Genomic DNA, 27,009 nt, shown 5'->3' with positions numbered 1-27,009 from the left:
CATTGCCAGTATGTCATTTAGTAAAATGTTTATGTAATTAAAAATTCAGATGTAAGGAGTTTAGTGCAGTCTACCTCAACATTACAAAAAGGACTTGTCAACTATCAATCAAGTTCATAAGAGTGAGCAAATTTGTTTATATGCTATTTATTTGATCTAAATCTCTAATAAGCCTCTTCTGCTAATTGGACTTAACATTTATGTTGCTAAATGAGAAGCATTTTGGCTGCTATATAGAATGGTAAGACCTACCCAATGGAATAAACAACTAACATCTGTTATCTCGTCCTGCTCCAGCTTGGCTTTTACCAGTTAAGTACATCAGCCCTGAAGTCAAGGTTATCACATATGTGAATCTCTGGCTCACCCATGTATATGTGAAGGCATAGAAATAGCACATCATGAGTGAAGACCAGCCAGCCAAAAGCTATTGAGTGCAGCTGGTCCATTTTTGTTTTAACCTTTACAAGCCCTACAACCTTAAGAAAAAAACTCATAGAGGTTATAATTTTTATAATAGCTATTTTATAATTAATTTTATTTCTTTTCCTTAGCATTTTTCTGCTTATAGAATTTTATGCTGATAAGTGTTATATCAAATGTAATTACTTTTATAATACATTTACTTTTATTTTCTTTTTTTTAAAAAAAGAAGCTAAATTTGGATTTGGCTGATCTTCGGAAAGAAAAAGAAGACTTATTAAAGAAATTGGAGTCCTCATCTGAAATCACAAGTTTGGGAGAAGTTTCCCAGGTAACAATTCCACGGATACAAGTTACATCAGTTGGTCCTTCAAGGAGCATGGATTTGGAAATGAAGCAATTACAGTGCAAACTAAAGGTGACTATAATTTTTATTAAAGATGAAACACCCATTTACTGACTCTTAAAGACACTTTTATTCTAATTTAATTCCAGTAACAATGGGTAAATTATGTTATAAATAATCAAAAAATTATTAAAACTGTTTGACCTCATCTTCCTAGTTTAGCCAGGTAGATTCTTATCTAGTAATTCATAATACTATTCTCTGAAAAAAATTACAACACACCATGATATCATCCTAACTTGAGAGATGATGAAAACTGAACATTATCATTCTATTCCATTGCTCAACTCTCTGCCCCCCATTCCTCCCTCTACTGAACAGAATTCCTTTCAAATATGTAATTATCAACATAAGTAGAATGCTTCCCTTTACACACTCGCTATTATTTTAATTTGGTTGTTGTTGGTTGCAGATGAGGGAGCTGGAGGCAAGTGAGGGGAGGGAGAAGTACAGAGCAAAGGTGGGTGGGTTTAATAGATTTCAATAAGTTAAACCTGAGAGTAAGAATAAAAAGCAGTGTTTCTTTTGTTTATAAAAAATAGTAGTTAAGTCCAGGTGAAACTGTCAACTACTTAAAAATAAGGCTAACCTTAATTTAAATAGAATTATCTTGCTGTTTAAAAAAACTCATTTATTCCTCACGTATTTTCTTCAGTGGGGATTTCTAGCTGGAAACTAATGGACAATGTATATGGTACCATTACTATAATGAGAAACAATGGAAAGAAAATTCTGGTTGGAAATGCAGCGTCTGTTAGGAGTAGAATAACTGTGACTGTTAAGAGAGTATTAAAATACTGAATTGTCAAATATCTCAGTTGTTTTTAATTAAAATATGTGTGCACTTGCCAATAATATCTTCAAATGAGCAATTACTAATAAGATAAAATATGATTGAGTTTAAAGTAAATGTATCATTGCTTGAAAATATTTTCCTTTTAAATAATCAGATATACACACTGGAATTTATTTAGATGCTTTTAAATACCATATTCTTTAGACAGTGTTTATGTACAGAAATTGCCTCAACCACTACATTTTATAAGTTTAAATACCTGACATAATAGAAATGTGAGAAAAATAGTTTTAGGCTTTGGTGCATGTATCTTTTCTTAAAATGTGTTTCTGTGTCTGAAAAAGTGGAATAAAATATATAGAGCATTCCAGTGTTTAGGTTTCTATATAGAGGATAAAATCATTGAAATATTTTTTTATTTATTTTATTTTATTTTATTTTATTTTATTTTATTTTATTTTCAGGATATTTTTCCATTGATTTTTAGGGAGAGTAGAAGAGAGAGGGAATGACAGAGAGAAACATCGATGTGAGAGAAGCACGTCGATTGGTTGCCTCCTGCACAAGCCCCAATAGGGTCCAGGCTGGGGAAGAGCCTGCAACCCAGGTACATGCCCTTAACCGGAATCAAACCCAGGACCATTTGGTCTGCAGTACGATGCTCTATCCACTGAGCCAAATCAGCGAGGGTGAAAATTTTTTTTATCTTATCTATTACAGATCTTTAATTTATAGTTTTGTGATTCTTTTTATATGTAAGTCAGCGTTTTCCTTACATAACTTCAGTTTTCACCAAAATAAAATAGAATGTTAAATCTAGTAATATCTAATCTGATTTCTAAAAAAATTTAAATTGTTAATAGGTTTCAGTTTATTTATATTTTATTTATTTAATTTTACTTCCTACTAATGGTCTAACCCAGTGGTCGTCAAACTGCGGCTCAGCAAACTGCGGATCGTGAGCCACATGCGGCTCTTTGGCCCCTTGAGTGTGGTTTTTCCACAAAATACTGACTTCTGCACATGGGATACGAAGTTTCAATTGCACTGTACGTGTGCGCCCACACCTAGTATTTTGTGGAAGAGCCACACTCAAGGGGCCAAAGAGCTGCATGTGGCTCGCAAGCCGCAGTTTGTTGACCACTGGTATAACCTAATCTATAATAATAAAAGCATAATATGCAAATCGACCAAATGGCTGAACAGCAGGATGACCATGCTATGACACCCACTGGCACCAGGCTAGCCAAGGTGGGTGCGATGCGATTGGTCGGGGGCCCGGCCATCGTCCCATGATAGCCCTGTAGAGGGAGGCCTAGGCCACCGGCCAGAAGGGCAATTGATCAATCGGGGGGCTCCATGATCGCCCCATAGAAAGAAGTCCAGGCCACTGGCCTGCAGGGCAGTCAATCGGGGGGCTCCACAATCACCTCAAAGAGGGAAGCCCAGGCTACCGGAAGGTGGGTGGGGCCTCCTTCTGCCGGGGTGATCCATCACGGAGCCTTGGCTGAGTGGGCAGGGCCTACCTCTTAGGGTGATCTATCATGGGGCTCTTAAACTGTGAGAGGGTGCAGGCCATGCTGAGGGACCCCCCCCACCCCGAGTGCATGAATTTCATGCACCAGGCCTCTAGTTTTGGTAATAATAGGCCCATATGAAAATCTGTGTTATTTGCATTATAGTCTCTCATGGTGTAAGTTTTTACCCACCTATAAATTTCTCTCTCACTTTGGAGCAGCAGTTCTCAATCTGTGGGTCGCGAACAATGAAAATACATCCTGTATATCAGATATTTACATTACGATTCATAACAGTAGCAAAATTACAGTTATGAAGTAGCAACAAAAATAATTTTATGGTTGGGGGTCACCACAACATGAGGAACTGTATTAAAAGGGTCGCAGCATTAGGAAGGTTGAGAACCACTGCTTTGGAGGAATGTGTGAGTCACAAGGGTGACACTGATGAGAATGCCTAAAGCAATAGATCATGCTTGATGTAAGTTGGAATTGACATTGTCCATAACTACCCTGGAGTCCCAGAACACTAATCAGGCTGCATAGGGACAAAAAGGATAAAACTTTACTTTGGTCTTGTTTCATGTTTCATTCTGGAAATATTCTACAAGACCAGTTTCCTCTAAGTACACAATACTTTCTGCTACTACAAATTTTTGTTTTAATATTGTATTAGTTTGCTATGGCTGCTATAACAAAATACCACAGACTAGGTGGCTTAAATAATAGAAATTTATTTTCTCACAGTCTAGAAGTTCAAGATCAAGGTATAAACAGGTTTGGTTTCTTCTGAGGCCTTTATTCTTTGCTTGTATGGCCATTTTTTTGCTGTGTCTTCATGTGGTTGTATCTCAGTGTGTGTGGTCAGTCTGTGTCCTAATCTCTTATAAGGACACCAGTCATATTGGTATAAGGCCCACCCATATGACCTCATTTTACCTTAATTACCTCTTTAAAGACCCTATCCAAGTACAGTAACATTCTCAGGTACTAGGGGTTAAGACTTCAACATATGAACTTTGTTCAGCCCATAATAGGTATCAAATTGCTAACAAAATTTTCCAAGAAATAACTTACTTTCTAGTTGATGTTTTATGCTTAATTAAGAAAAACTGGCTATATTTGAATCTCTTAAAGGTCTATATATATCTTTTTTATTTTATCCAATTAATTTTAGGCTTTTCTATGCAAATTCTTAGGTGTACTTCTTAGATATATGTGGTTCATCCAGTAATTGGAGTGCTCATGTGCATTTTGGTTTACCCATATTAGACATGTTTCTCCAAGGTACCCAACTTCATATCGAGGTAATAAAATATTTAGAGACCTATAAATCCCTTTTGGTTATAGTAGTTATATTTAGTTTATTTTGGAGTTCTTTATGCAGTCTGGATTGAATAGTACTCCAATTTATATCTGTGATTCTTTGACTTCCTAATTATTGAAAACATTCCTTTTTGTACATGCTATGCTATCTTCCAGTTTCCCAGTAAGTTAATAATGAAGAATAGTTTTTTTCAACTATTACTCCATTATATATAATTTATTTCTAGGTCTAAGTCCTTTACAAATATCAACTCATTTAATTCTCATTTCAACCCTATATGAAAAGTTTTATTAATATGTATATTTTACAATTGAAAAAAAAAAACTGAGGCAGGGAGAATAAGTCACTTGTCCAAGGTATACAGCTACTAAGTGATAAGGCTGAGATTCAAACTCAAGCTCTCTAGCTCCAGAGTCCATGCTCTTTCTTACTCATTCACTATTAAAATATAAAAATACATATTTAATAAACTTATATAGGAAAGCTATAACCAGGATGGGTTCTCACCTCTGAGACATTTTTGAAGTATGTACTGGTATTTCACTCCAGATTTTAAGTCATGCTGCAGATAAGTATAATATAGTAGGAACTGGAAAAGGGTCAGAGGACCTGGGTTTTGATCACTGTTTGTCCATTAACTTCTTGTAGGACCCAACTGAGGAAATTATTTAACTTCTCCAGAGGTTTAAAGCAGGGATACCTTTCTATCTGCTTAATAAGGACTTTTGAGGATCAAATAGAGTACCTGTGAGATTTAAAGATCTTGGCAAAAGTACATATCAAGCTGGAATTCTTTCATTTGTTATAATTCAGTAATCCCTCAATTTTCCAGAAGTCAGAGGTACAGCAAGTGAGCCACCTAAAATAGCAGCCTTAAGTTTAAAAACAGAATAGAGTAAAAAAGCTATCTTAAAATCCACTTAATTTATTCCACTGAAGATATTGTCAGGCTTCATTTACTGCCTGTTGCCTTTTATTTTACATGCAGCTCTAATAAGTTTATTTGTCCAACTTATCAGGACAAAAACACCTCAGAAGAAGCAATGTAGAGGTATGCATATTAAAGGGCTGGATAATTATTTTTAGTCAGGAATATTGACAGAAGCAAGAGATTATGACAGAGAGAAAAAGGAAATATAAATAAATTAAGGTAAAAATACAAAATTTAAAGAGCAGCAGCCTGAGACCATTTAGAGTAGGGATAAGTAGTCCTTTATGTCATCGTAATAGTTTTTAAAGGCAACACTACATAATGATTTAGTGATAATATAATAGATATAGTAATATGACATAATTCATACAATGATATTTATAATATAATATTACTATAATAAAGTATTACTTTTAGTTTAATGTAATCATAGATATACATATTCCTAAATGAATAAGCAGTCATTCCAAAGAGAATTTAAGATTAATAATTAAAGCAAAAGCTTCAATTATCTGGTAAATTCACTAGTGTGGAACATCTATCAGTGCTAGAAATAAAACATATTCATCACTGTAAACATGTGAAATATGGACATTTATATTACATTACACAAATATTTAATTAAAACTTCTAATATTCAGCACAGTTGCCATGTTGAGGTAGCCTTGGGTTTTTAAGGAAATTAATATATTTAATATAAAAATTAAAATAATAGCAATTTATTATTTTTGGTTATCCAGGGGGTTGGCTGGAAAATTATTTCAAGTTTTTTATTTACGTGAGGTATACCAGTAAGATAGTTAAAGTCTGTCTAATGAATTTGACTCATATTTACATTATGTGATTAATGGTTTCATCTAGTCAGACTTACATGTTTTTTAGCATGAGTCAGTCAAATCTGACAATAATTCTAATAGAAAAAATTGATTATAGCTACTAAAAAGATTAAATTACTACTCCAAATATTTTTAAAGCTCTCATATTTATATTATTTTAATACTTTTGAATTTAGGAAATGACTTAATGTATGTCAACATTGTCTTATAAGTGGAAAAAAAATATCAAGTGATGCCTCAGATTACATGCTTACTTGGAATTTGACTCAAAATTTAAAGTTAGGGGTCTTAACACTAGTTGCTACCTCTGGCTCCTAGGCTATGCAAACAACAAATACCCCAAAGCTGTTCTACATTGAAAAACTAATAATTATGTATAAACTAGAGGCCTGGTGCATGAAATTTGTGCAGGGGTGGGGCGGGGCGGGGGGGGAGGAGGAATGTCCCTCAGCCCAGCCTGCACCCTCTCCAATCTGAGACCTTTTGGGGGATGTCCGACTGCTGGTTTAGGCCCCATACCGATCCCTGTGTGCGCAGCCATCCTGTGGTGGCCATCTTGTGAAGATGTTGCGCAAGGGCGCGAGGACCACGTAGGCTTTTATTAGTACAGATATATTAATAATAAGTCATATTATTAATATGTTCAGGTAAAGAAGTATTTAGTATTCATAAGATTCTTTATCAATTATCTACTACTATCTAAAAAATAATCCTAACATGTCAAAGCTTAAAACAACAGCAATTTATTATTCCTTGTAATATTCTGGGTTCCCTAATATGCCCACATTCTTTCTAAATAAGGATTTACCAGACTTGGGAGTTCCTCACTTATGGGCCTGACAATTGGTCAATTCATTATAAGCTGGGGTAACTCAGTACTCCTCCAAATGGCCTTTCCTATATGATTTCACTCATCCTATCTAATAAAGAGGTTATATGCAAATTGACCATCACTCCAAAATACAATATGGCTGCCCCCATGTGGTCAAAGATGGCCACCACAAGATGGCCAGCAGGGGAGGGCAGTTGGGGGCGACCAGGCTGGCAGGGGAGGGCAGTTAGGGGTGACCAGGCCAGCAGAGGAGGGCAGTTGGGGGCGACCAGGGCTGCAAGGGAGGGCAGTTGGGGGCAACCAGGCCAGCAGGGGAGGGTAGTTGGGGGCGACCAGGGCTGCAGGGGAGGACAGTTAGGGGTGACCAGGCCAGAAGGGAAGGGCAGTTAGGAGTGACCAGGCTGGCAGGGGAGGGCAGTTAGGGGTGACCAGGCTGGCAAGGGAGTGGTTAGGGCGTGATCAGACAGGCAGGCAGCAGCAGTTAGGGACAATCAGGCAGGCAGGCAGACGAGCAGTTGGAAGCCAGCAGTCCTGGATTCTGAGAGGGATCCCAGATTGGAGAGGGTGCAGGCTGGGCTGAGAGACACACACCCCCGCCCCCTATGCACGAGTTTCATGCACCGGGCCTCTAGTGTGGGATATAAAACTGAAACTTGTGAACATAAAACAGCAGTGTAGTGGTTACCAGAGAGAAGAGGGTAGGGGAAGAAATGGGTTCTAATATATGGTGACAGAAGATTTAACTTTGGATGGTGGGCACATGGTACAATATATAGATCTTGTAACATAGAAACCCACACGCGAAACATATATGTTCATGTTCACCAATGTCATCTCAATAAATTTAATTTTAAAAATAATAATAAAATTTAATCAGATTTTTTAAATGGCCTTTCCTCCCTATTTTTTGGAAGGTGATTCCAGGGCAGCATTCCAAGAGGGCATAGGTACATGCTACAAGGATTTAGGCCCAGGACTGATATTTCTACAGTTTTATTTCTGCCACATTCTTTTGGTCAAAGCAAATCATAGGCCAGCCGAGATGCAAAGGGTTGGGAGATAGATTCCACCTCTCAATGGGAAGAGCAGCGAAGCATTTGTGACCATATTAAGGCTGTTACAAGTTACCAGTAAAATCCAGCATTAGTTTTAAGTTATCTCATTAAACCATTACAATACTTAATCACACATTTACATTTTACAAAACAATCCATATCTCCCATAAAGGTATTTTGGGAGTGTACTCTTTGCAGTTGTTTCATGATGTGTAGCTCTATGGTTTGGGCATATCACCTAAAAACTTTAGTATACTATAGTATTTTTATTATAAAATAAAGCATTTTAAATATTTAAATGTTCATTTTAATTTATAACTATAATTGAAAATTGCTCTTCATGAGAATGGCATTTTTTTTATGCTGCTTTAGAACAAGATTGAAAGGAGTATTTAAATTTATTTGTATTTTAAATCTAGAATGCAACTAATGAACTCACTAAGCAATCATCAAGCATGAAGTCTCTGAAATTTGAACTCCTAGCAAAAGAAGAACACATAAAGGAAATGCATGAAAAGTATGTTTTTCATATTTGTATCTATTGTATTTGGTGCCACCTAGTGGCAGTTAACTCTATTAAATGCAATCCAAGAAACAGCGACATGTCAAAAATTGTTTTCCTTTCTTAGTTCATGTTTAAGCCTACTTAAAATGAAAATGTAAGGAATATTACATATAGTGTGGCTGATGGCAATATGGTTACTATTTTTTAATTAGAGTAAGAATATCTAAAGTTAGGTTTTCCTTCTTAGAATAAACATTTAGTTTGGAATAAATATCAATTAAAAGCCTAAAGACTGAACAAAAAACTTTAGAATGTGCTGATTATTCAACCAAAGATATAGGTGTAGATTGATCCTCATATTGGATATAATGCCTAAACTTACAAAACTAAGTTGGGAAAAAAGGTAAAGCTTTGTTTGTATTTAAAATTACTGGAGGATTATGAAAGTTTGTACTTTCCGTGTTTATTAACAAAGGTTTAAAATGTTCTATCTCACGCCCTAACCGGTTTGGCTCAGTGGGTGGAGTGTCGGCCTGTGGACCAAAGGGTCCTGGGTTTGATTCTGGTCAGGGGCACATACCTTGGTTGCAGGCTCCTCCCTGACCCAGGCCCTGGTCAGGTCTCATGCAGGAGGCAACCAATTGATGTGTCTCTCTCACATCAATGTTTCTCTCTGTCTTTCCCTCTCTCTTCCACCCTCTCTAAAAATCAATGGAAAAATGCGCTAGCCGGTTTTGTTCAGTGGATAGAGCGTTGGCCTCCGAACTGAAGAGTCTCAGGTTCGATTCCAGTCAAGGGCATGTACCTTAGTTGTGGGCACATCCCCGTGGGGGGGTGTGCAGGAGGCAGCTGATTGATGTTTCTCTCTCATCGATGTTTCTGGCTCTCTGTCCCTCTCCCTTCCTCTCTATAAAAAATCAATAAAATATTTAAAAATAAAATAAAATGTTCTATCTCACAATGATTTTATTTCTATATCTTTTATAGATATACTAGAGCTTAGAAGTGATAACCTGTTTAGATAGAATTCCAATCTGTCATTAATAATTTAATACATATATTTTACATGCATTCATGTATAATCTACATTATATGTGAGGATTGCTTAAAAGTGATATCAGTAGATAAAACTATTAGACACAAAAGGTTGGTTAATTTTTAAACAGACTCTTGAAATTTATCTATTAAGAAACAGTTTTGCTTATTTAACAGTTATAAAATTTAATATTTGTTTATTATAATATAGAATTACTTCTTATCAGTGTTATGCTTTTGGATGATCTCTGAGTATCGCTTTGACTTTTTTACCAATGAAACAGTGTAATTTAAATATAACAATTTTGACTTTTCATAAATTTTATTTATCTTTCTCAGTCACTTTTTTAATGTATGTCCAATATTATCTTTAACAAGTGACAACTGGATTATAGATTTTACAAATATTGCTCATTAATAGAGCAATATTTATTACTTGCAATTATTTTATTAATTTGCAATTTCATTGATATCAAACAGTATTTAACAATAGTAGGTATAACATTGGATAAGGTATTATCACTGTTAAAGTATTTTTTATCACTTTTGATAAAATGCCCTTTTTTTTCCTTTTAAGGTTGTCTCGAATGGAAAGGGATATAACCATGAAAAGACATTTGATAGAGGACTTGAAATTTCGACAGAAAGTAAATTTGGAAAGTAATGAGAGCATTAATGAAATGTTAGAAAATCTTGAAAAAAAGGTATGAACTTCTATATGTTCCGTGAAACTAAAAAAATTATTACCCATTTTATTTATCTGCTTAACTCAAATATTCACTCTTAATAAAATTTATAGGAAATATCCATAGAATATATGGGCACTATTACATAATTTCATTATTTGCTCTGTAAGTACACTATTTGTTTTAAAATTCATGACTCTAAAATCTCATATGTAATATAGCATGATATTTTTATATGAGAACATAATCAAGTTTAATTTATAAAGGTTTGAATATTTCTAGGATACATAATTACATTTTTTCAGCATTTTGTTTTATTTAAACTATAATTTTTAATGATAAAACCAAGCATATATTTTTAAATGAAAAAAGTGGTAACCAAAAACTATCAAAGTTTTTTAAAGTATATTACTACAATTTTTAAAAATATACTTTTCTCCCCGGCTGGCCTGGCTCAGTGGTTGAGCTTTGACCTGTGAACCAGGAGATAATGGTTCGATTCCCAGTCAGGGCACATGCCCAGGTTGCAGGCTTGATCCCTAGTGTGGGGTGTGCAGGAGGCAGCTGGTCAGTGATTCTCTCTCATTGATGTTTCTTTCTCTCTCTCCCTCACCCTTCCTCTGTGAAATCAATAAAAATATATATTTTAAATACACACACACACACACACACACACACACACACACACACACACACACTGAGTGGTCAAATTATTATGACCACCTGATGTTTGTAGGCAAATTAGCCATACACTTCATCGTATGGGATATAGAAGCCGAAGGCCTGTTTGAACGCACACCTTTGCTGTCTGTAGTTACCAAGATAAAACGTCTCCAATTCGCACAGGAACACAAGGACTGGACAGTCAAGCATTGGAAAAAAAGTCATGTGGTCCGATGAATCAACGTTTCCAGTTGCATCATGCAGATGGCAGAGTGAGAATTTGGCGGAAACAGCATGAAAGCATGCACTCCACATGCATGAGTACAACCCTTCAAGCTGCTGGGGGCAGTGTTATGGTTTGGGGCATGTTTTCCTGGCATGATTTGGGCCCTTTAATTCGTGTGGAACAACGTCTGAATAGCACAACATACCTAAGTATCATTGCTGATCAAGTTCATCCTATCATGTTGATGGTGTATCCGAATGGAGATGGCTTCCTCCAACAAGACAATGTACCACACACACCACAGTGCTCATATTGTGCAGGAGTGGTTTCAAGAACATGAGAGAGATTTTACCTTGCTTAGGTGGCCCCACAATCACCAGATCTCAATCCAATTGAGCATTTGTGGGACGAAGTTAAAAGAGCCATCAGGCAGCTTGTTTCACAACCATCACATCTCATAGAACTGGACAGTGCTATTCATCAGGCATGGTGTCAGATTCCTCGCATCACCTTTCAGCATCTCATGGAGTCAATGCCAAGAAGAATCGCCGCAGTATTGAAGGCAAAAGGTGGCCCAACAAAGTACTGGTGGGGTGATCATAATAATCTGGCTACTCAGTGTATATACACATATATACTTACCTCCTCTCTCTAAGCATGTCCTCGGGTGAGGATTATTTTTTAAAGTATACTTTTCTTTGTATACACTTTAAGTGTACTTAGAAAGAGAGTTGTATTTCAAATAGTTGTATAATATTTAACCCCAAAGTAGAAATCAGCAATTTTCTGACTAAGAGGTTTATACTAGTATATGTATATATATATTAAAGGTGCTATTTGCATAACTCATGAATTAGCTTCTGCTTTGACAATCACTCAGTGTTAGCAACTCCAGAGAAAGTGTCTCCCTTATTTTACTTGGAGATAAAAATATAAGTATCTATTAGCTCGAATGGATTTAAGGGGGAAAATTTTATACCAACAAGACAAGTGAATATAGATTTCTTTCTTTTTCCTCCACACACCACATAAATTATAATTACTTCCTTATAGTTTTTCAATGTTATCCTTTAAATGTTATCCTTTAAATCTTATTTTTTAACTTTAATAATTATTTTAAATATGATAATGATATATCTTTAGTGGCATTCAATGGAAAAAGAAAAATTATTTCCTCTATTTCATATGTATAATAAATATCTTGCATCACTTATTTACTTTTATTCTTAAAAGTACATGTAATATTGGAGAATACAATAATTAATTATCCATAACTTAGCTTATTTAAGAATCAAAAACAACCATTCCTGCTTAAGGAGGTTTACGTTAGTAATTAAAGGAAATGTAGTTTAAATTAGTACTGTATTTTTAGGTGAAAGACTACACATGCCAGCATTTATATTTTGGTGCAATATTTAGTTTTGCTATCGATTTAAGGACTATTAGTCTCATTTATAATATTAGTTCTACAAATCTTATACTTGAAATTGATATTATTTATGAGAAACCAGATGAAATTAGACTTACTCATGTGTTCATTTGGTTTCTGTTGAAACAAAAAGTATACTATTAGAATGCCTTTACCAATAATGATTACCTTTATGCTTTTACTTCTAGGTAAAGACATTGACTGAAGAGTGTTCCAACAAGAAGGTATCAATTGATTCACTAAAGCAAAGACTTAGTGTCGCCGTTAAAGAGAAGTCACAGTATGAAGAGCTGTATCAGAAAACTAAAGAGGAATTAGAAAAAAAGGTATGCTTTTAGGACACTTTAGCTTAGAAATGGAATATAACAATGTCTTTTTTATTTTTTAAATTGTCATTTTTTTTCTCCCCCAAACTATTATGAGCTACTTAGATGTTTCAGATAAATGCAAAGAACACTTTTATCTCTACATGAAACACTGAGAATCTGTTTTCATTAAAGGTACTGCTACATTAGAGAAACAGATTTCGTGTCTTGATAATCTACATATAGATATAAAAAACTAGAGAAATATGCTAATTAACCACGATGCTGTAACGGGTCAACGGACAGGAGGAGGTTGCACGTGCAGTGTCGGGGGCGGAGCAGCAGGGGCCTGGGGAGGGAGGCAGGGCCAGGCTGGAGGGTGGGTGGCGCCCTGCGATTTTGAATCGCTCGCTGGGCTCCTAGTTTCTCATAAATAAAAACTATTATTAATAACTGGCACAAGTAGATATAAATTAAGTCCACCTAAACTTATAAACTCATTTAATATTTCCATTTGCTATATGAGATTTATTATTTTTAGAAAGCATAAGTTAATTTTTATGATGAATTTATAAGGATATGTACTCACATCCTAGCTGGTTTGGCTCAGTGGATAGATCGTTGTCCTGTGGACCAAAGGGTCCTGGGTTCAATTATGGTGAAGGGTGCCTACCTTGGTTGCAGGCTTCTCCCCAGCCCGGGCCCTGGTTGGGGCACATGCAGGAGGCAACCAGTCGATGTATTTCTCTCACATCAATGTTTCTCTCTGTCTTTTTCTCTTTCTTCCACTCTCCCTAAAAATCAATGGAAAAATAACCTCAGGTGAGGATTAACAATAAAAAAGAATGTGTGCTCAGGCTATTTTGTTGAAAATAAATAAATACAACCATCAGTTTTACCCAAATAAAATAAATACACATATAAAGAGTCATGAAATCCTTTATCTGACATGGGTAACTACCTCTTCCAAATCTGCTTATGAAATATCTTTGTTCCATGACTACTGTATTTTGCAGGATCTCAAGCTTTCTCTCCTAGTATCAAAAATAAATGAGACTGAATCTGCAATGGCAGAAATTGAAACAGCAGCTTCTAAGCAGCTTCAAGGATTAGCATTGCAAAGTGAGCAAGCCCTAGAAGGTGCACAGAAGAAACTGCAGATAGCCAGTGAGAAAGTGGAAGAGTTCACCTTATTTGTGAAGGTTTGGATTACTTGTGCATTACTAACTTGTTCTTTTCTTCTGACAGAGTGGGCAGTGGCCTGCTTCAGATGATTTGGGCAATACTTTGAAGTTTCTTTCTGCTTTCCTAAACCACAGAGCATCTTCTCCTACCTTACTTGCCACATTGTTGAAAAATTTCTCTATAAAATATTTATTTTTATAGCTTGAGTTTAAAATTTTCTCTTCTATTATCAGTACTCTTTTCTTAACGTCAATTTAGCTGTGAAATTGCAGTAATTTCATAATCAAGGCAGGTAGTAAGATGAAAGAATTAAGTAATTTCCATTGTAGTGCCTTTTTGAAAAATCACCCAAGCAAAAAGACACCTGAACCCCAATCCACATGGAATCCATTGAGGATTGGCAAATGACTTAGCAGAACAAAAGGAGGACAAGCCCAAGTGCCTGCAAAGGATGCCAGTCCAGAAGTTCTCTGACAGCTGAAGAACCCAGAAACGCTCAGGAATTGACTCCATAAGGAACCACGAGAGCAGAGGGCAATGGGGGAAGGGCAGATACAGAGCTAAACGGGTGGTTTGTTTGAAAGTGTTTATAAGGAGCTTTCAGACCTCTGGTCTGTGCTGATAGCCCATATAGTCAGGCAGTCTTGCTCCCTTCACCCCTCTGGAAAAACCGAGCAGGAGCAGCTCTGCGTTCAGAGAAACAAGGTACTGAGAGCCAGGAATCTGTGATTGCTGTGCCCCTTTTAATCTCACTGTGAGTTGTTTACACCCCTGTTTAGTACCATTTATTCTGACTTAAATTATATTTAGCAAACGGATCTATTGCCACTAGATAGATTCAGAGTTTCTTAAAGTGAAGGACATATTTTACTAATCTCTGCTTCCACAAAGTGTAACATAGCACCTTTCAGAATCGCATGCAATAATAATCACTAGCTAATGAAATTAAATTTCCATTAGGAATGTGAAAATGTAATAATTGTCCTTTTGGCATTTAAAAAGAAGTTTGACTATAGTGGGAGAGTGACTCTTTTCATCTGAAATTACAATGTTCTTTTCTTTTTTTTGAGCAATCTTGGATAAGATTAAGTTTCTCATACCACTTTTTTCTTCAAATGGCTTGAGTATTAAAAACTAGCATATCATATCAGTAGGAATTTACTTAAATATATAAAATATTTAATTTTTGTAATCTTTATAAAATGAAGTTAAACCGTGTCCTCCGATAGAATAAAATGACATCACCGCAGTCTCTTTCCCAGATAACCCTGCCATTACTAGATATGCATAATTATACTTGTTGCATTTGTAACATATACTAAAGTATATTATTTTATATATATTGGTATTTTACTTTTCTCCTTTTTTGGTTTCTCTCTCTAGATAGGTCAGTAGTTTGGCATATCTTATGCTCCTAGTTGAAAAGGTCCTCTGGTCAACATATAGTACAGTATTTATAATAGTTTCCTTATCTGCTTAGGTATTGATTGTATTTATAGGAAATAATATTCCTGGACTTATAGATTGAATATAAGATTGCAGATAACTGGATTTTATATATAATGCTATATTCTTCATTCCTCTAAAAGTAGGAGTTTAAACATTTTATGTGTGTATTAATAGTGCTCCATTTAGAAAAAGTCCTTTTGTTTCTTTGGAATAGATACTGTGGGAGTTTTCTCATTTTAAAAGTAACTACAAAATGAATGAATTATCTCTTTTATTTCTATAATGAAAGTTTCAACTGCTGTAAAGTCAAACCAATAATGCTTGACTCAGAGGAACCTAAATGATTGCAGAGTATTAATTTAGTAAACGTAATTTCCCTTTTCCAGATTTAAAGTATCATTTCTTCCAAATGCTGTTGAATACTCTCGCTATTTAACTTATGACAAGAACTCTCATTGAATATTGTCAGTAATTCATGATGTAAAACTATATTCATTATGACTTTTAGCTTCAGAAACCTTTGTTTTCTTGTTTTATATTCATCTGAGGGTATTGTTTGTTGTATTTTTAGCCAAGATACAAAATATGAAGTACATAATTATAAGATTTATTCAAAATGTTAATCATTTTTTCTGAAATATTTTTTTAATTGGTCCTTTTTAAAAAGAAGAATTGATAACCAGAAATTTTTTAAATAGAAAAATGAATTTTATGACTAGAGGTTTTTTTGACCTTCATGATAATGTAATGGGTGTACCTCTTCAAATAAAATAGTTTAGCAAAAATTATTTTCTAAAATCAAATTTTGTATTTATGTCCAAGGATATGAATGATATTTAATGATAAAATGCATATCTAATCTCTAGTTGCTCAAGAGTAACATTATTGGTCCTTTATATTTTTCAGCAACAAATAATATAGAGTGTATAGATGTCTTAGTAGGTAAATTCAAGATTGCTGTAGTTTCATGGCTTTTTGAGTAATGTATCCTCCTATATAATAAAAGCCTAATATGCTAAGTGTCTGGTCATCTGGTCGGCCGTTCAACCAATCAAAGCATAATATGCTAATGATATGCTAAGGCTGCTCAACTGCTCGCTATGACATGCACTGACCACCAGGGTGCAGACACTCTGACCAGTAGGTTAGCTTGCTGCTGGGGTCCAGCCAATCTGAACTGAGCAAGATGGGCCGGACACACCCTGGAACCCTCCAGCAATGTTGGTCCCTCCCAGCTGGCCAACCTCCCACGTCCCTTCTGGCCCCGATTGTCCACCAGGGGGGAGGGGGGGAGGGTCCCTTGGCCTGGCCTGCACCCTCTCACAATCCGTGACCCCTCGGGGGATGTCAGAGAGCTGGTTTCGGCCTGACAGCGGAATGACCGTTTGCTATGATGTGCACTGACCACCAGAGAGCAGACGCTCAATGCAGGAGTTGCCCCCTGGTGGTCAGTGTGCTCCCACAGGGGGAGCACCGCTCAGCCAGAACTGGGCTCACAGCTGGCGCGGCTGCAGCAGCGCTAAGGATGTCCCACTGACAGATTAAGCCCGCTTCCCGCCTAAGCCATCAGTGGGACATCCCCCCAAGGGCTCCCAGACTGAGAGAGGGCGCAGGCCGGGTTGAGGGCCCCTCCCCCCAAGTGTACGAATTTTGTGCACCAGGCCTCTAGTTTTTATCATAAAGAGCCACCAGCAAATTAATGCTGAAACCAGAAACATTAGCGAAGGCTGGATCATTGGTTCAGAGGAATGAGATGACATCGTTCTTCTCTTCCTTGCACTTATGCCCCCGAGGACCATAGACATGCTCAGGAGTTGTCATCTGAGGCAGCATACCATCAGTGGCTTTCTAAATCCTACTGCGTTACATCTAAGCTTAAACCTTTTTTTAAACTTAAGACTTTTCATAATTTGACTCTATCTTGCTCAGAATTGAATCTTCCTTCCCACTGCTCTCCATCTTCCATTCATATTGTGCTCATTACTGCCTTTGCTCAAGTTCTGCTTTTCTCTTGACATACCTTTTCCTCTTTGTTCTTTGCTAAATCCTGCACGTTTAGTTCAGTGCCTCCCTCTTTCATGAGTCCTTTCTTTAACTTTGTGGTTAAGAGGTAAGAGCCCTACTCTGCCAGTTATTGCAGGCAAGTGACTTAATCCTCTGCACCTCAATCTCCCCATTTATGGAATGAGTGTAATAATGGAATATACCTGAGATGAGCATTTAAATAAGTTAACACAGATAAAGCATTGCCCATTATACCAGAAGTGCTATCTAAGTGTCAGCTAGTAGTAGTGGTAGTAGTAGTAGGACTCTCATTTATCTCCTGAATATTTATTGTATGTACCACATAAATTAACATGTAACTATGAACTCTTGTATTTTTCTTTTTGTGTCAAGTAGATTGTAGCCAACGTGAGAAGAGGGGTGTTATCATTCCTTATCCCCAAAGAACTGACCCAAAGTAGGGCTCACTAAATTCTTGAGGAATTGATTTTATATCTGCTAGAATGGTACTAGACACTAAATCCCTGCTCAGATGGAAAACTCTGTGAAGGCCAGAGCTGCATTCTTTATGAGCATAAAGAATGTACATAGTTTCTACATGGAACACTGTGATCACCAGGACCCATTCTGTGCAGAGCTAGTAGGGTATCATGTACACAAAAGTACTTAATAAATGTTATTAGTAGTATTAATGGTAATAATGTTTATTCTGGCCCTGTTGTGGAATCTCTGTTCCCCTTATTCCTTTCATTTATTCATAGGGCACAGCAAGATTATAGAGGTGGAGTGGCCATCTGTTCTAGATCTAGTCTTGAATATGGAATTTTGCCCTGGGGTAAAATCAAGTACTTTGAGCATCTGGGCTGGATATATGTGGCAGAGTTGAGCTTTGAATTCTCCTACTAACTGAATAAAACACACAAGGGAATTTTCTAGAAGTATTTGCTCAGTTTGATTGAGCCTTGATATAGGCTTGTTAATGGGCTTGTATGTGAGAGTCATATGCCAGATTTCATCTTCTCAATGGTTTGTGTTAGCTGTGAAATAAATATCAGCTAAAGAACAACATTTAGCCTGAAGCTTAAGTCATTTAATTATCAATATGTACTTGCTTTAGTGAGATTTAGTAAGATGTTTTGGGCATATAAATTTCCTGCTTCTTTAGTGAGAACATTTGTGGAGCATTATAATTTTATTTTTGCATGTATAATTGTTAATACTTTGGTGTACTGATCTAGTCTCTTACAATTTTTTTCTGTTCTTTTTTTTCCAGCTTTATTGAGATATAATTGACATGTAACATTGTTTAAGTGTAAGGCAGTGATGGCGAACCTATGACATGCGTGTCAGAGGTGACACGCGAACTCATTTTTTTGGTTGATTTTTCTTTGTTAAATGGCATTTACATATACAAAATAAATATCAAAAATATACATCTTTGTTTTACTATGGTTGCAAATATCAAAAAATTTCTATATGTGACACGGCACCAGAGTTAAGTTAGGGTTTTTCAAAATGCTGACATGCTGAGCTCAAAAGGTTCGCCATCACTGGTGTAAGGTATACAATGTGATGATTTGATATAAGTATGTATTATGAAAGGTTTACCACAATAAGGTTAGTTAACACATCCTTCACCTCATGTAATTACCACTTTATTGTTGTAATTATGGTAAGGATATTTAAATATACCATCATAGCAGTTTGCAAATATACAATATAGTATTTTTAGCTATACTCACCATACTGTATATTGGACCCCTGGAACATACTCGCCTCATGACTGGAAGTTTATACCCTTTGACCACCATCTCATTTCCCCCACCCCACCCCAGCCCCTGGCAAATAACCATTCTACTCTCTACTAGTACTTCTATGAGTTCAGCTTTTTTTTTTAAAATATATTTTATTGATTTTTTACAGAGAGGAAGGGAGAGAGATAGAGAGTTAGAAACATCGATGAGAGAGAAACATCGATCAGCTGCCTCCTGCACATCTCCTACTGGGGATGTGCTCGCAACCCAGGTACATGCCCTCGACCGGAATCGAACCCGGGACCTTTCAGTCCGCAGGCCGACGCTCTATCCAGAGTTCAGCTTTTTAAGATTTCACACATAAGGGAGATCATATGGTATTTGTCTTTCTGTCTGACTTATTTCAATTAGCATAATGCTTTCAAAGTCCATCTGTGTTGTTGCAAATGGCAGGATTTCTTTCGTTTTTATGAATGATTACTATTTCACTGTACTTATATATGTATGTACCACATTTTTGTTATCTATTCATCTATTGATGGACACTTAAGTTGTTTCCATGTCTAGGCTATCCTATATAATAAAAGGGTAATAAGCAAATCGATCAAATGGCGGAACAACTGGTCACTCTGATGCGCACTGATCACCAGGGGGCAGATGCTCAATGCAGGAGCTGCCCTTGGTGGTCAGTGCACTCCCACAGGGGGAGCACCACTTAGCCACAAGCCGGGCTGACGGCTGGCAAGCGCAGTGACCCGCCTCCTTGGCAGCACTAAGGATATCTGACTGGTGGCTTAGGCCCACTCCCCATTGGCCTAAGCCACCAGTCAGACATCACCCGAGGGCTCTGAGACTGTGAAAGGGCACAGGCCTGGCTGAGGGACCCTCACCCCCACCCCCAGTGCACAAATGTTGTGCACAGGGCCTCTAGTTGTGAATAATGCTGCAATGAACATGGGAGTGCAGATATCTTTTTGGAGTCTTGATTTAATTTCCTTTGGATATAACCAGAAGTTGGATTGCTGGATCATGGTAGTTCTATTTTTAATTTTTGAGGATCCTCTGTACGAGTGGTTCTCAACCTTCCTAATGCTGCAACCCTTTAATACAGTTCCTCATGTTGTGGTGACCCCCCCCCCACCATAAAATTATTTTCGTTGCTACTTCATAACTGTAATTTTGCTGCTGTTATGAATCATAATGCAAATATCTGATATGCAGGATGTATTTTCATTGTTACAAATTCAACATAATTAAAGCATAGTGATTAATCACAAAAACAATATGTAATTATATACGTGTTTCCCGATGGTCTTAGACGACCCCTGTGAAAGGGTCATTCAGCCCCCAAAGTGGTCACGACCCACAGGTTGAGAACCGCTGCTCTATACTGTTCTCCATAGCGGTTGCATCTATTTGCATCCCCACCAAATAGGGTTCTCTTTTCTCTACATCCTCGCCACCATTTTTTATCTCTTGTCTATTTGGTAATAGCCATCCTGACAGGTATGAGGTGATATCTCATTGTGGTTTGGATTTGCATTTCCCTGATGATTAATGAGGTTGAGGACCTTTTTATGTACTTTTTGGCCATTTGTATGTTCTTTTTTTAAAAAAATACTTATTGTTGAAAGTATTACATATGTCCCCTCTTTTCCCCAAGTGACCCCCCTCCAGCCTGCTTCCCCCCACCCCCGCCACAGGCCCTCACCACCCCATTGTCTGTGGCCATGACCCAAGCATATATGCATACAGGGTTCTAGGTTGGTTACTTCCCACCCACAAACCCTCCCCCACTTTCCCTCTGAGATTCCCCACTCTGTTCCATGCTTCCATGTCTCTGGATTTACTCTGTTCATCAGTTTATTTTGTTACTTAGATTCCACAAATGAGGAATATCACTTGTCTTTCTCTGACTGACTTATTTCACTTAGCATGATACTCTCCAGATCCCTCCATGATGTCTCAACAGGTAAGAGATTATTCTTTTTTACTGCTGCATAGTATTCCAGGGCATAAATGTACCACAGCTTTTTTATCCACTCATCTACTAATGGGCACTTGGGCTGTTTCCAAATCTTAGCTACTGTAAATTGTGCTGCTATGAGCATAGGGGTGCATATATTCTTTCTGATTGGTGTTTTGGGTTTCTTAGAATATATTCCTAGAAGTGGGATCACTGGGTCAAATGGCAGTTCCATATTTAATTTTTTGAGGAAACTCCATACTGTTTTCCATAATGGCTGCACCAGTCTGCAGCCCCACCAGCAGTTGTATGTGTTCTTTGAAAAAAAAAATCTATTTAGGTCCTTTGCCCACTTTTAAATTGGATTATTTGGGGTTTTGTTAGTGAGTTGTATGAGTTGTATGTAGTTTGAAATCAGAATGTGCAATGTCTCTAGCTTTGTTCTTTTTTAAGATTATATTGGCTATTCATGTTCTTTTGTGGCTCCATATAAATTTTAGGGTTGTTTGTTCTGTTTCTGTGAAAAATGATATTGGATTTTTGATGGGGATTATATTGAATCTATAGGTGGCTTTGAGTAGTGTGGACATTTTAACAATACTAATTCTTCTGCTCCACAAGCATGGGATATCTTTACATGCATTCGTGTTTTCTTCAGTTTCTTTCATCAATTTCTTATAGAACTTTTACTTCCTTGGTTAAATTTAGTCCTAATATTTTATTGTTTGGGGTACTATTATAAATGGAATTGTTTTCTCTTTCAGATGTTTTGTTGTTAGTGGTTAGAAACACAACTCAATTTTGTATGTTGATTTTGTATTCTGCAACTTTACTGAATTTGTTAACTGTATCTAACAGGATGTTTTATGAAGTCTTTAGGATTTTTCTATATATCATATCATGTCAGGGGCAAAGAAATACAATTTTACTTCTTTTCTGATTTAGATGCATTTTATTGTTTTCTTGCCTAATTGCTCTAAGATTTCCAATTCCATGTTGAATAAGAGTGGTGAGATGGGCACCCTTATCTTATTCTTGATCATGGAGGGAAAGCTTTCAGCTTTTCACCATTGAGTATAATGTCAGCATTAGGTTTGTCATATGTGGACTTTATTATATTGAGGTGCGTTCCTTCTATACCCATTTTGTTGAGAATTTTTTTATCATGAAATGATGTTAGACTTTGTCCATTACTTTTTCTGTATCTATTGAGATGATCATAGGATTGTTATCATTTATTTTGTTAATGTAGTATGTCATATTTATTTATTTGCATTTGTTAATTCATCCTTATACTTCAGGGATAAATACTTGTTCTACAGGTTCAGGAAATGCAAATAAACAAGAAAAATATATAATTATAAGAATGGATACAGTTAAACTGATTGTCAATGGCATATTTGTGTACTTAGAAAATCTAAGAGAATAAAATCATAAACTATTAAAACTAACCAGAGAATTCAGCAACGAGTTCAAAAAAGATCAACATACAAAATAAATTTGTTTTTACAAATAATAATATTTTAAAATGCTATTTTAAATTTGTATTTACAATAATAAAAAATAACTATTAAATACCTAGTAGTAAACCTTTTAAGAAATGAAGAAACCTATAAAGCAGATGGTAAAACACTGAAAGACATAAAACAGAACTAAATAATTGGGGGAAGTACTGTTTTTCCAAATGGGAATAATCAATATTGCAAATGCTAGAATTCATTCCAAAATTAATGTAAATGTCATTGTTATCCAAATATTGACAAACTGATTGCAAAAAAATAAGTAAAAGAATGAAAATGACCAAAGAACTAGAAGTATAGCAGGGAGAGAAGGATTTTCCTTAGCAAACATCATTGAATGCTATAATGCTGTAGTAAATACAATAGTGTGATTAGTGCACAAACAGGTGCATACAGTTTTGAGAGAATACAGTTCTAACATTTTACAATCCCACCAACAGTGCAAAAGTGTTCCAATATCTCTATGTTCTTGCCAACACTTGTTGTATTCTGTTTTTTAAATAGTAGCCATCCTAATGTGTGTAAGATGATATTGCATTGTTTTGAGTTACATTCCTCTGATAAGACATGCTTTTTTACATAGGAAATCCTAAAAATTTATGAAACAACTAGAGGTCCGGTGCACAAACATTTGTGCACTTGGGGGGCGGGGAGGGGGTCCCTCAGCCTGGCCTGTGCCCTCTCACAGTCTGGGACCCCTCAGGGGATGACCGCCTGCTGGTTTAGGCCTGCTCCCTGGGGGATTGGGCCTAAGATGGCAATCAGACATCCCTCTGGCAGCCCGGCAGCCCTCGGGGGATGTCCACTTGCCAGCGGGGAGCAGACCTAAGCTGCAGTCGGACATCCTTAGCGCTGCTGAGGAGGCAGGAGAGACTCCCACCATCACCGCTGTACTGGCAGCCATCAGCCTGGCTTGTGGCTGAGCAGAGCTCCCCCATGTGGGAGCTCACTGACCCCCAGAGGGCAGCTCCTGCATTGAACGTCTACCCCCTGGTGGTCAGTGTGTGTCATAGTGACCAGTCATTCCCAATCATTCTGCTGTTAGGGTCAGTTTGCATATTACCCTTTTACTATATAGGATAGAGGCATGGTGCACTGGTGGGAGCCAGCTCGTTTTCCCTGAAGGGTGTCCCAGATTAGGGTGGGGGTCCTGCTTGGGTGCCTGGCCAGCCCGGATGAGGGGCTAATGGCTGTTTGCAGCTGGTCATACCCCCTTCAGGGTGGGGGTCCCCACTGCGGTGCTTGGCCAGCCTGGATGAAGGGCTGATGACTGTTTTCAGGCTGGCCACACCCCATTTAGGGTGGGGGTCCCCACTGGGGTCCCTGGCCAGTCTGGGTGAGGAGCTGAGGGCCGTTTTCAGGCTCACCGGCGACTGAAGCTCCCAGCCTTTCCTTTTCTTCTTCTTTTTTTTTTATTCTGGGATTTATTTACCTTCTATAATTGAAACTTTGTTGCCGTCACTGGAGCTGAGAGCTGGCTCTTGCTCACTCCAGCTCTGAGGCCACGGCCTGCTGAAAGCAGATATCTGGGGTTTGTTTAGCTTCTATAATTGAAACTTTGTTGCTTTTGGAGCTCAGAGCCTGGCCACGGCAGTAGGGGAACCTTGGATTCCTCCACCGCTGCAGCAAGCAAGCCTTCTGCTCGCTTCAGCTGCGTGGCTGCCGGCCGTATTCTTTGTTGGCGGTTAATTTGCATTCACCCTGATTAGCCAATGGGAAGCGTAGCGAAGGTACGGTCAGTTACCCTTTTTGTCTTTTATTAGATAGGATTAGTATTAACAAGAGAGTTTAGCCCTTTCATGGGATACAAAGTCAAAGTACAAAAATCAGATGTATTTTTATATTGTAGCAGTAAACTATTGGAAAATGAAAAAAATCTTCAATTTACCATAGCATAAAAAATTCCTAGAACTAAATTCAAGAAAACATGCAAAACACCAATGTTGGAAAGAATTTGGAGAATGGGGATTTTCATCCATTGTTGGTGATGCAAGATTTTGGGGAAAACTGTAGAAGTTTCTGAAAAATGAAACATTCACTTACCATATGACTCAGCAATTTTACTTCTAGGTACTTACCCAAAGAGATATGAAAACATATGTACACACAGACACACAAATGTGTATTCAGGAATATTTAGTGCCATTTTATTCATAAGCATCAAGAACTGGAAGCAGCCCAGGCGTCCATCTACAAGAAAATGGAGTAGCAGTGTTATAATTACATAATGAAATACAACTTGGCAATAAAAAGAAATGAACTACTTATGCATATAATAATATGGATGAATTTCAAAAGTATTGAAAATGAAAGAATTAAACACAAAATAATACATACTGTGTGATTATGCTTATATGAGTTTATAGAACAGGCCGAACTAAACTATATGGAGAAAAAAATACCCCAGAGTGGTTGCCTCCAGGGGCTAGGTTTGGGGATTGACTAAGAAGGGAGATGTAAACTTTCTGGAGTAATGGAAATGTACTTTGATCTGGGTATGGGAACCCAGTGTTCTCATTTGTCAAAAGCTCACAAAACTATACAATAAGACTTATGCATGTCACTGCATATAATTATTGTATCAAAAAGTAGTAAAGAGAATTATACATAAATATTGATCTTTAATTAATAATGTGTTTGGGGGAACTATGCATTTCTTTAAACTTTTCTGCACATTTGAAATTTTTCACAATAATTCAAGAAAAATGCACTTTGGAGAATTTTGACTTGATTACAAAGGGGTAAAATAATCTCTCCCATTCTCTCCCTTGGAATCATACAAAAGATAAGGAGAATTAGAAACAAAAATTCAACTTCTTTTTACAGAAAACCTAGGTCAACTAAAACTCAAAACCAAGTAAGATTGATGATATGCAAAAGGAAGTAGAAATGAGACACAAGGGGAAGAATACTTAGGTGCTACAGGCCTTTGAAAGACCAAGCAAAAATAGTTTTCTAAGATGCTCACATGAGGTACAGACCTTAAATCCTGTGCTTGCAACAGTAGAATGATCTGCTATGGTTCGTGCTAGGATCTTCCTAGAAGCAGTTTGTTTTCAAGGAGACGAAAAGGCAGGGCTTAAGGAAGAATTACATAGACAAGGCAAATCTGTAGGAGGCTTCTTTTTTCATAGCAGCCAAGAAAAAAGAGTCCTTACATTATAAAACAAACAAACCATAACAAAAATGACCTCGCTAATAGAATTTATCAGAAAACAATTAAATTCAGGTGTAAAATCTCATCAGCCTGGAACATAGCACAGACCCCTATGCCACATAACTTTCCTCAAATAGTTGATCTAGGAATAACTTTTCTTATTCAAAACTGAGTCCTGGGAAATGTAGCTACATAGTTTCTATAAAAAGATATTAGAGCAAGGGTGGGCAACCCCTGGCACGCGTGCCAAACATGGCACACCAGTAACTTTTGCTGACACACGAAACCCTCTCTTAGAATCTTCCATTTACAATTCTTTTCTTAATATCAACTTTTTTATTTTTCAGATAAATTCAGTGTAGGTGCATCTTAGATGAATAAATAATTTTACATAACAAGTTATCTTAAAGACCATAGAAATGGATTGACGAGAGAGGGGAAGAGCATTTCTATGCCTCTGCCTTAACTCTCCCTGCCTTCCTAGATCCGACCAGTGTTTTGATTTCATCCACATACGCTTGTGAATCTTTGTTCTCAGTGATGAATTTTGTTAAGTCTTGTAATAGGAGTAGCCTGAGAGATGAAAGTAGTAGCTCGTGCATATCTCTGAAGGTCACGAAATATAAACCTGATGTAAAATATCTGTCATCAGTGATGCAGCAGCAAAAGTCCCACTGATAATATCAAACGGAATCCTAAAGTTTTCTGTCTGACTATCAGTGTACATGTATACATTAAAAAATAAATGTATTTTTCATCATCATATACTCTGTTTTGTTGCTCGAATGAATTTTATTATTTTTTCAAGGTTCTTCACATACGTACACCTTAAGAGATATCAAGTAGGCGTAACATGTCCTCAAAAAATTAAGGTTGGCACGCAGAAGAATTCTGAGTCAAGAGATTTTGCTGGTTTTGGCACGCACTCACAAAATGGTTGATCACCCCTGTATTAGAATATCAATGGAGAAAATAAACAGGAAAAGTGAATGGCAGGAAAAG

The 27,009-nt window shown here is 37.0% G+C and overlaps 1 protein-coding gene across 1 annotated transcript in view; it reads left to right on the top strand.

Moving 5' to 3' along the window:
- Positions 1-27,009, top strand: part of CNTLN (centlein) — a 262,892-nt gene that overhangs the window by 214,135 nt on the left and 21,748 nt on the right. The window contains exons 19-23 of the mRNA XM_081104268.1: positions 653-841; positions 8,543-8,640; positions 10,241-10,367; positions 12,856-12,993; positions 13,989-14,174. Coding sequence (XP_080960394.1) covers positions 653-841; positions 8,543-8,640; positions 10,241-10,367; positions 12,856-12,993; positions 13,989-14,174 — 738 coding nt within the window. The remainder of the gene's footprint in view (positions 1-652; positions 842-8,542; positions 8,641-10,240; positions 10,368-12,855; positions 12,994-13,988; positions 14,175-27,009) is intronic.

The sequence above is a fragment of the Myotis nattereri genome (genome assembly GCF_964212035.1).
Source record: "Myotis nattereri genome assembly, chromosome: 12".
Lineage (NCBI taxonomy): Eukaryota > Metazoa > Chordata > Mammalia > Chiroptera > Vespertilionidae > Myotis > Myotis nattereri.
The sequence above is the reverse complement of the archived record's forward strand: the minus strand, read 5'-3'. Positions and strand labels throughout refer to the sequence as shown.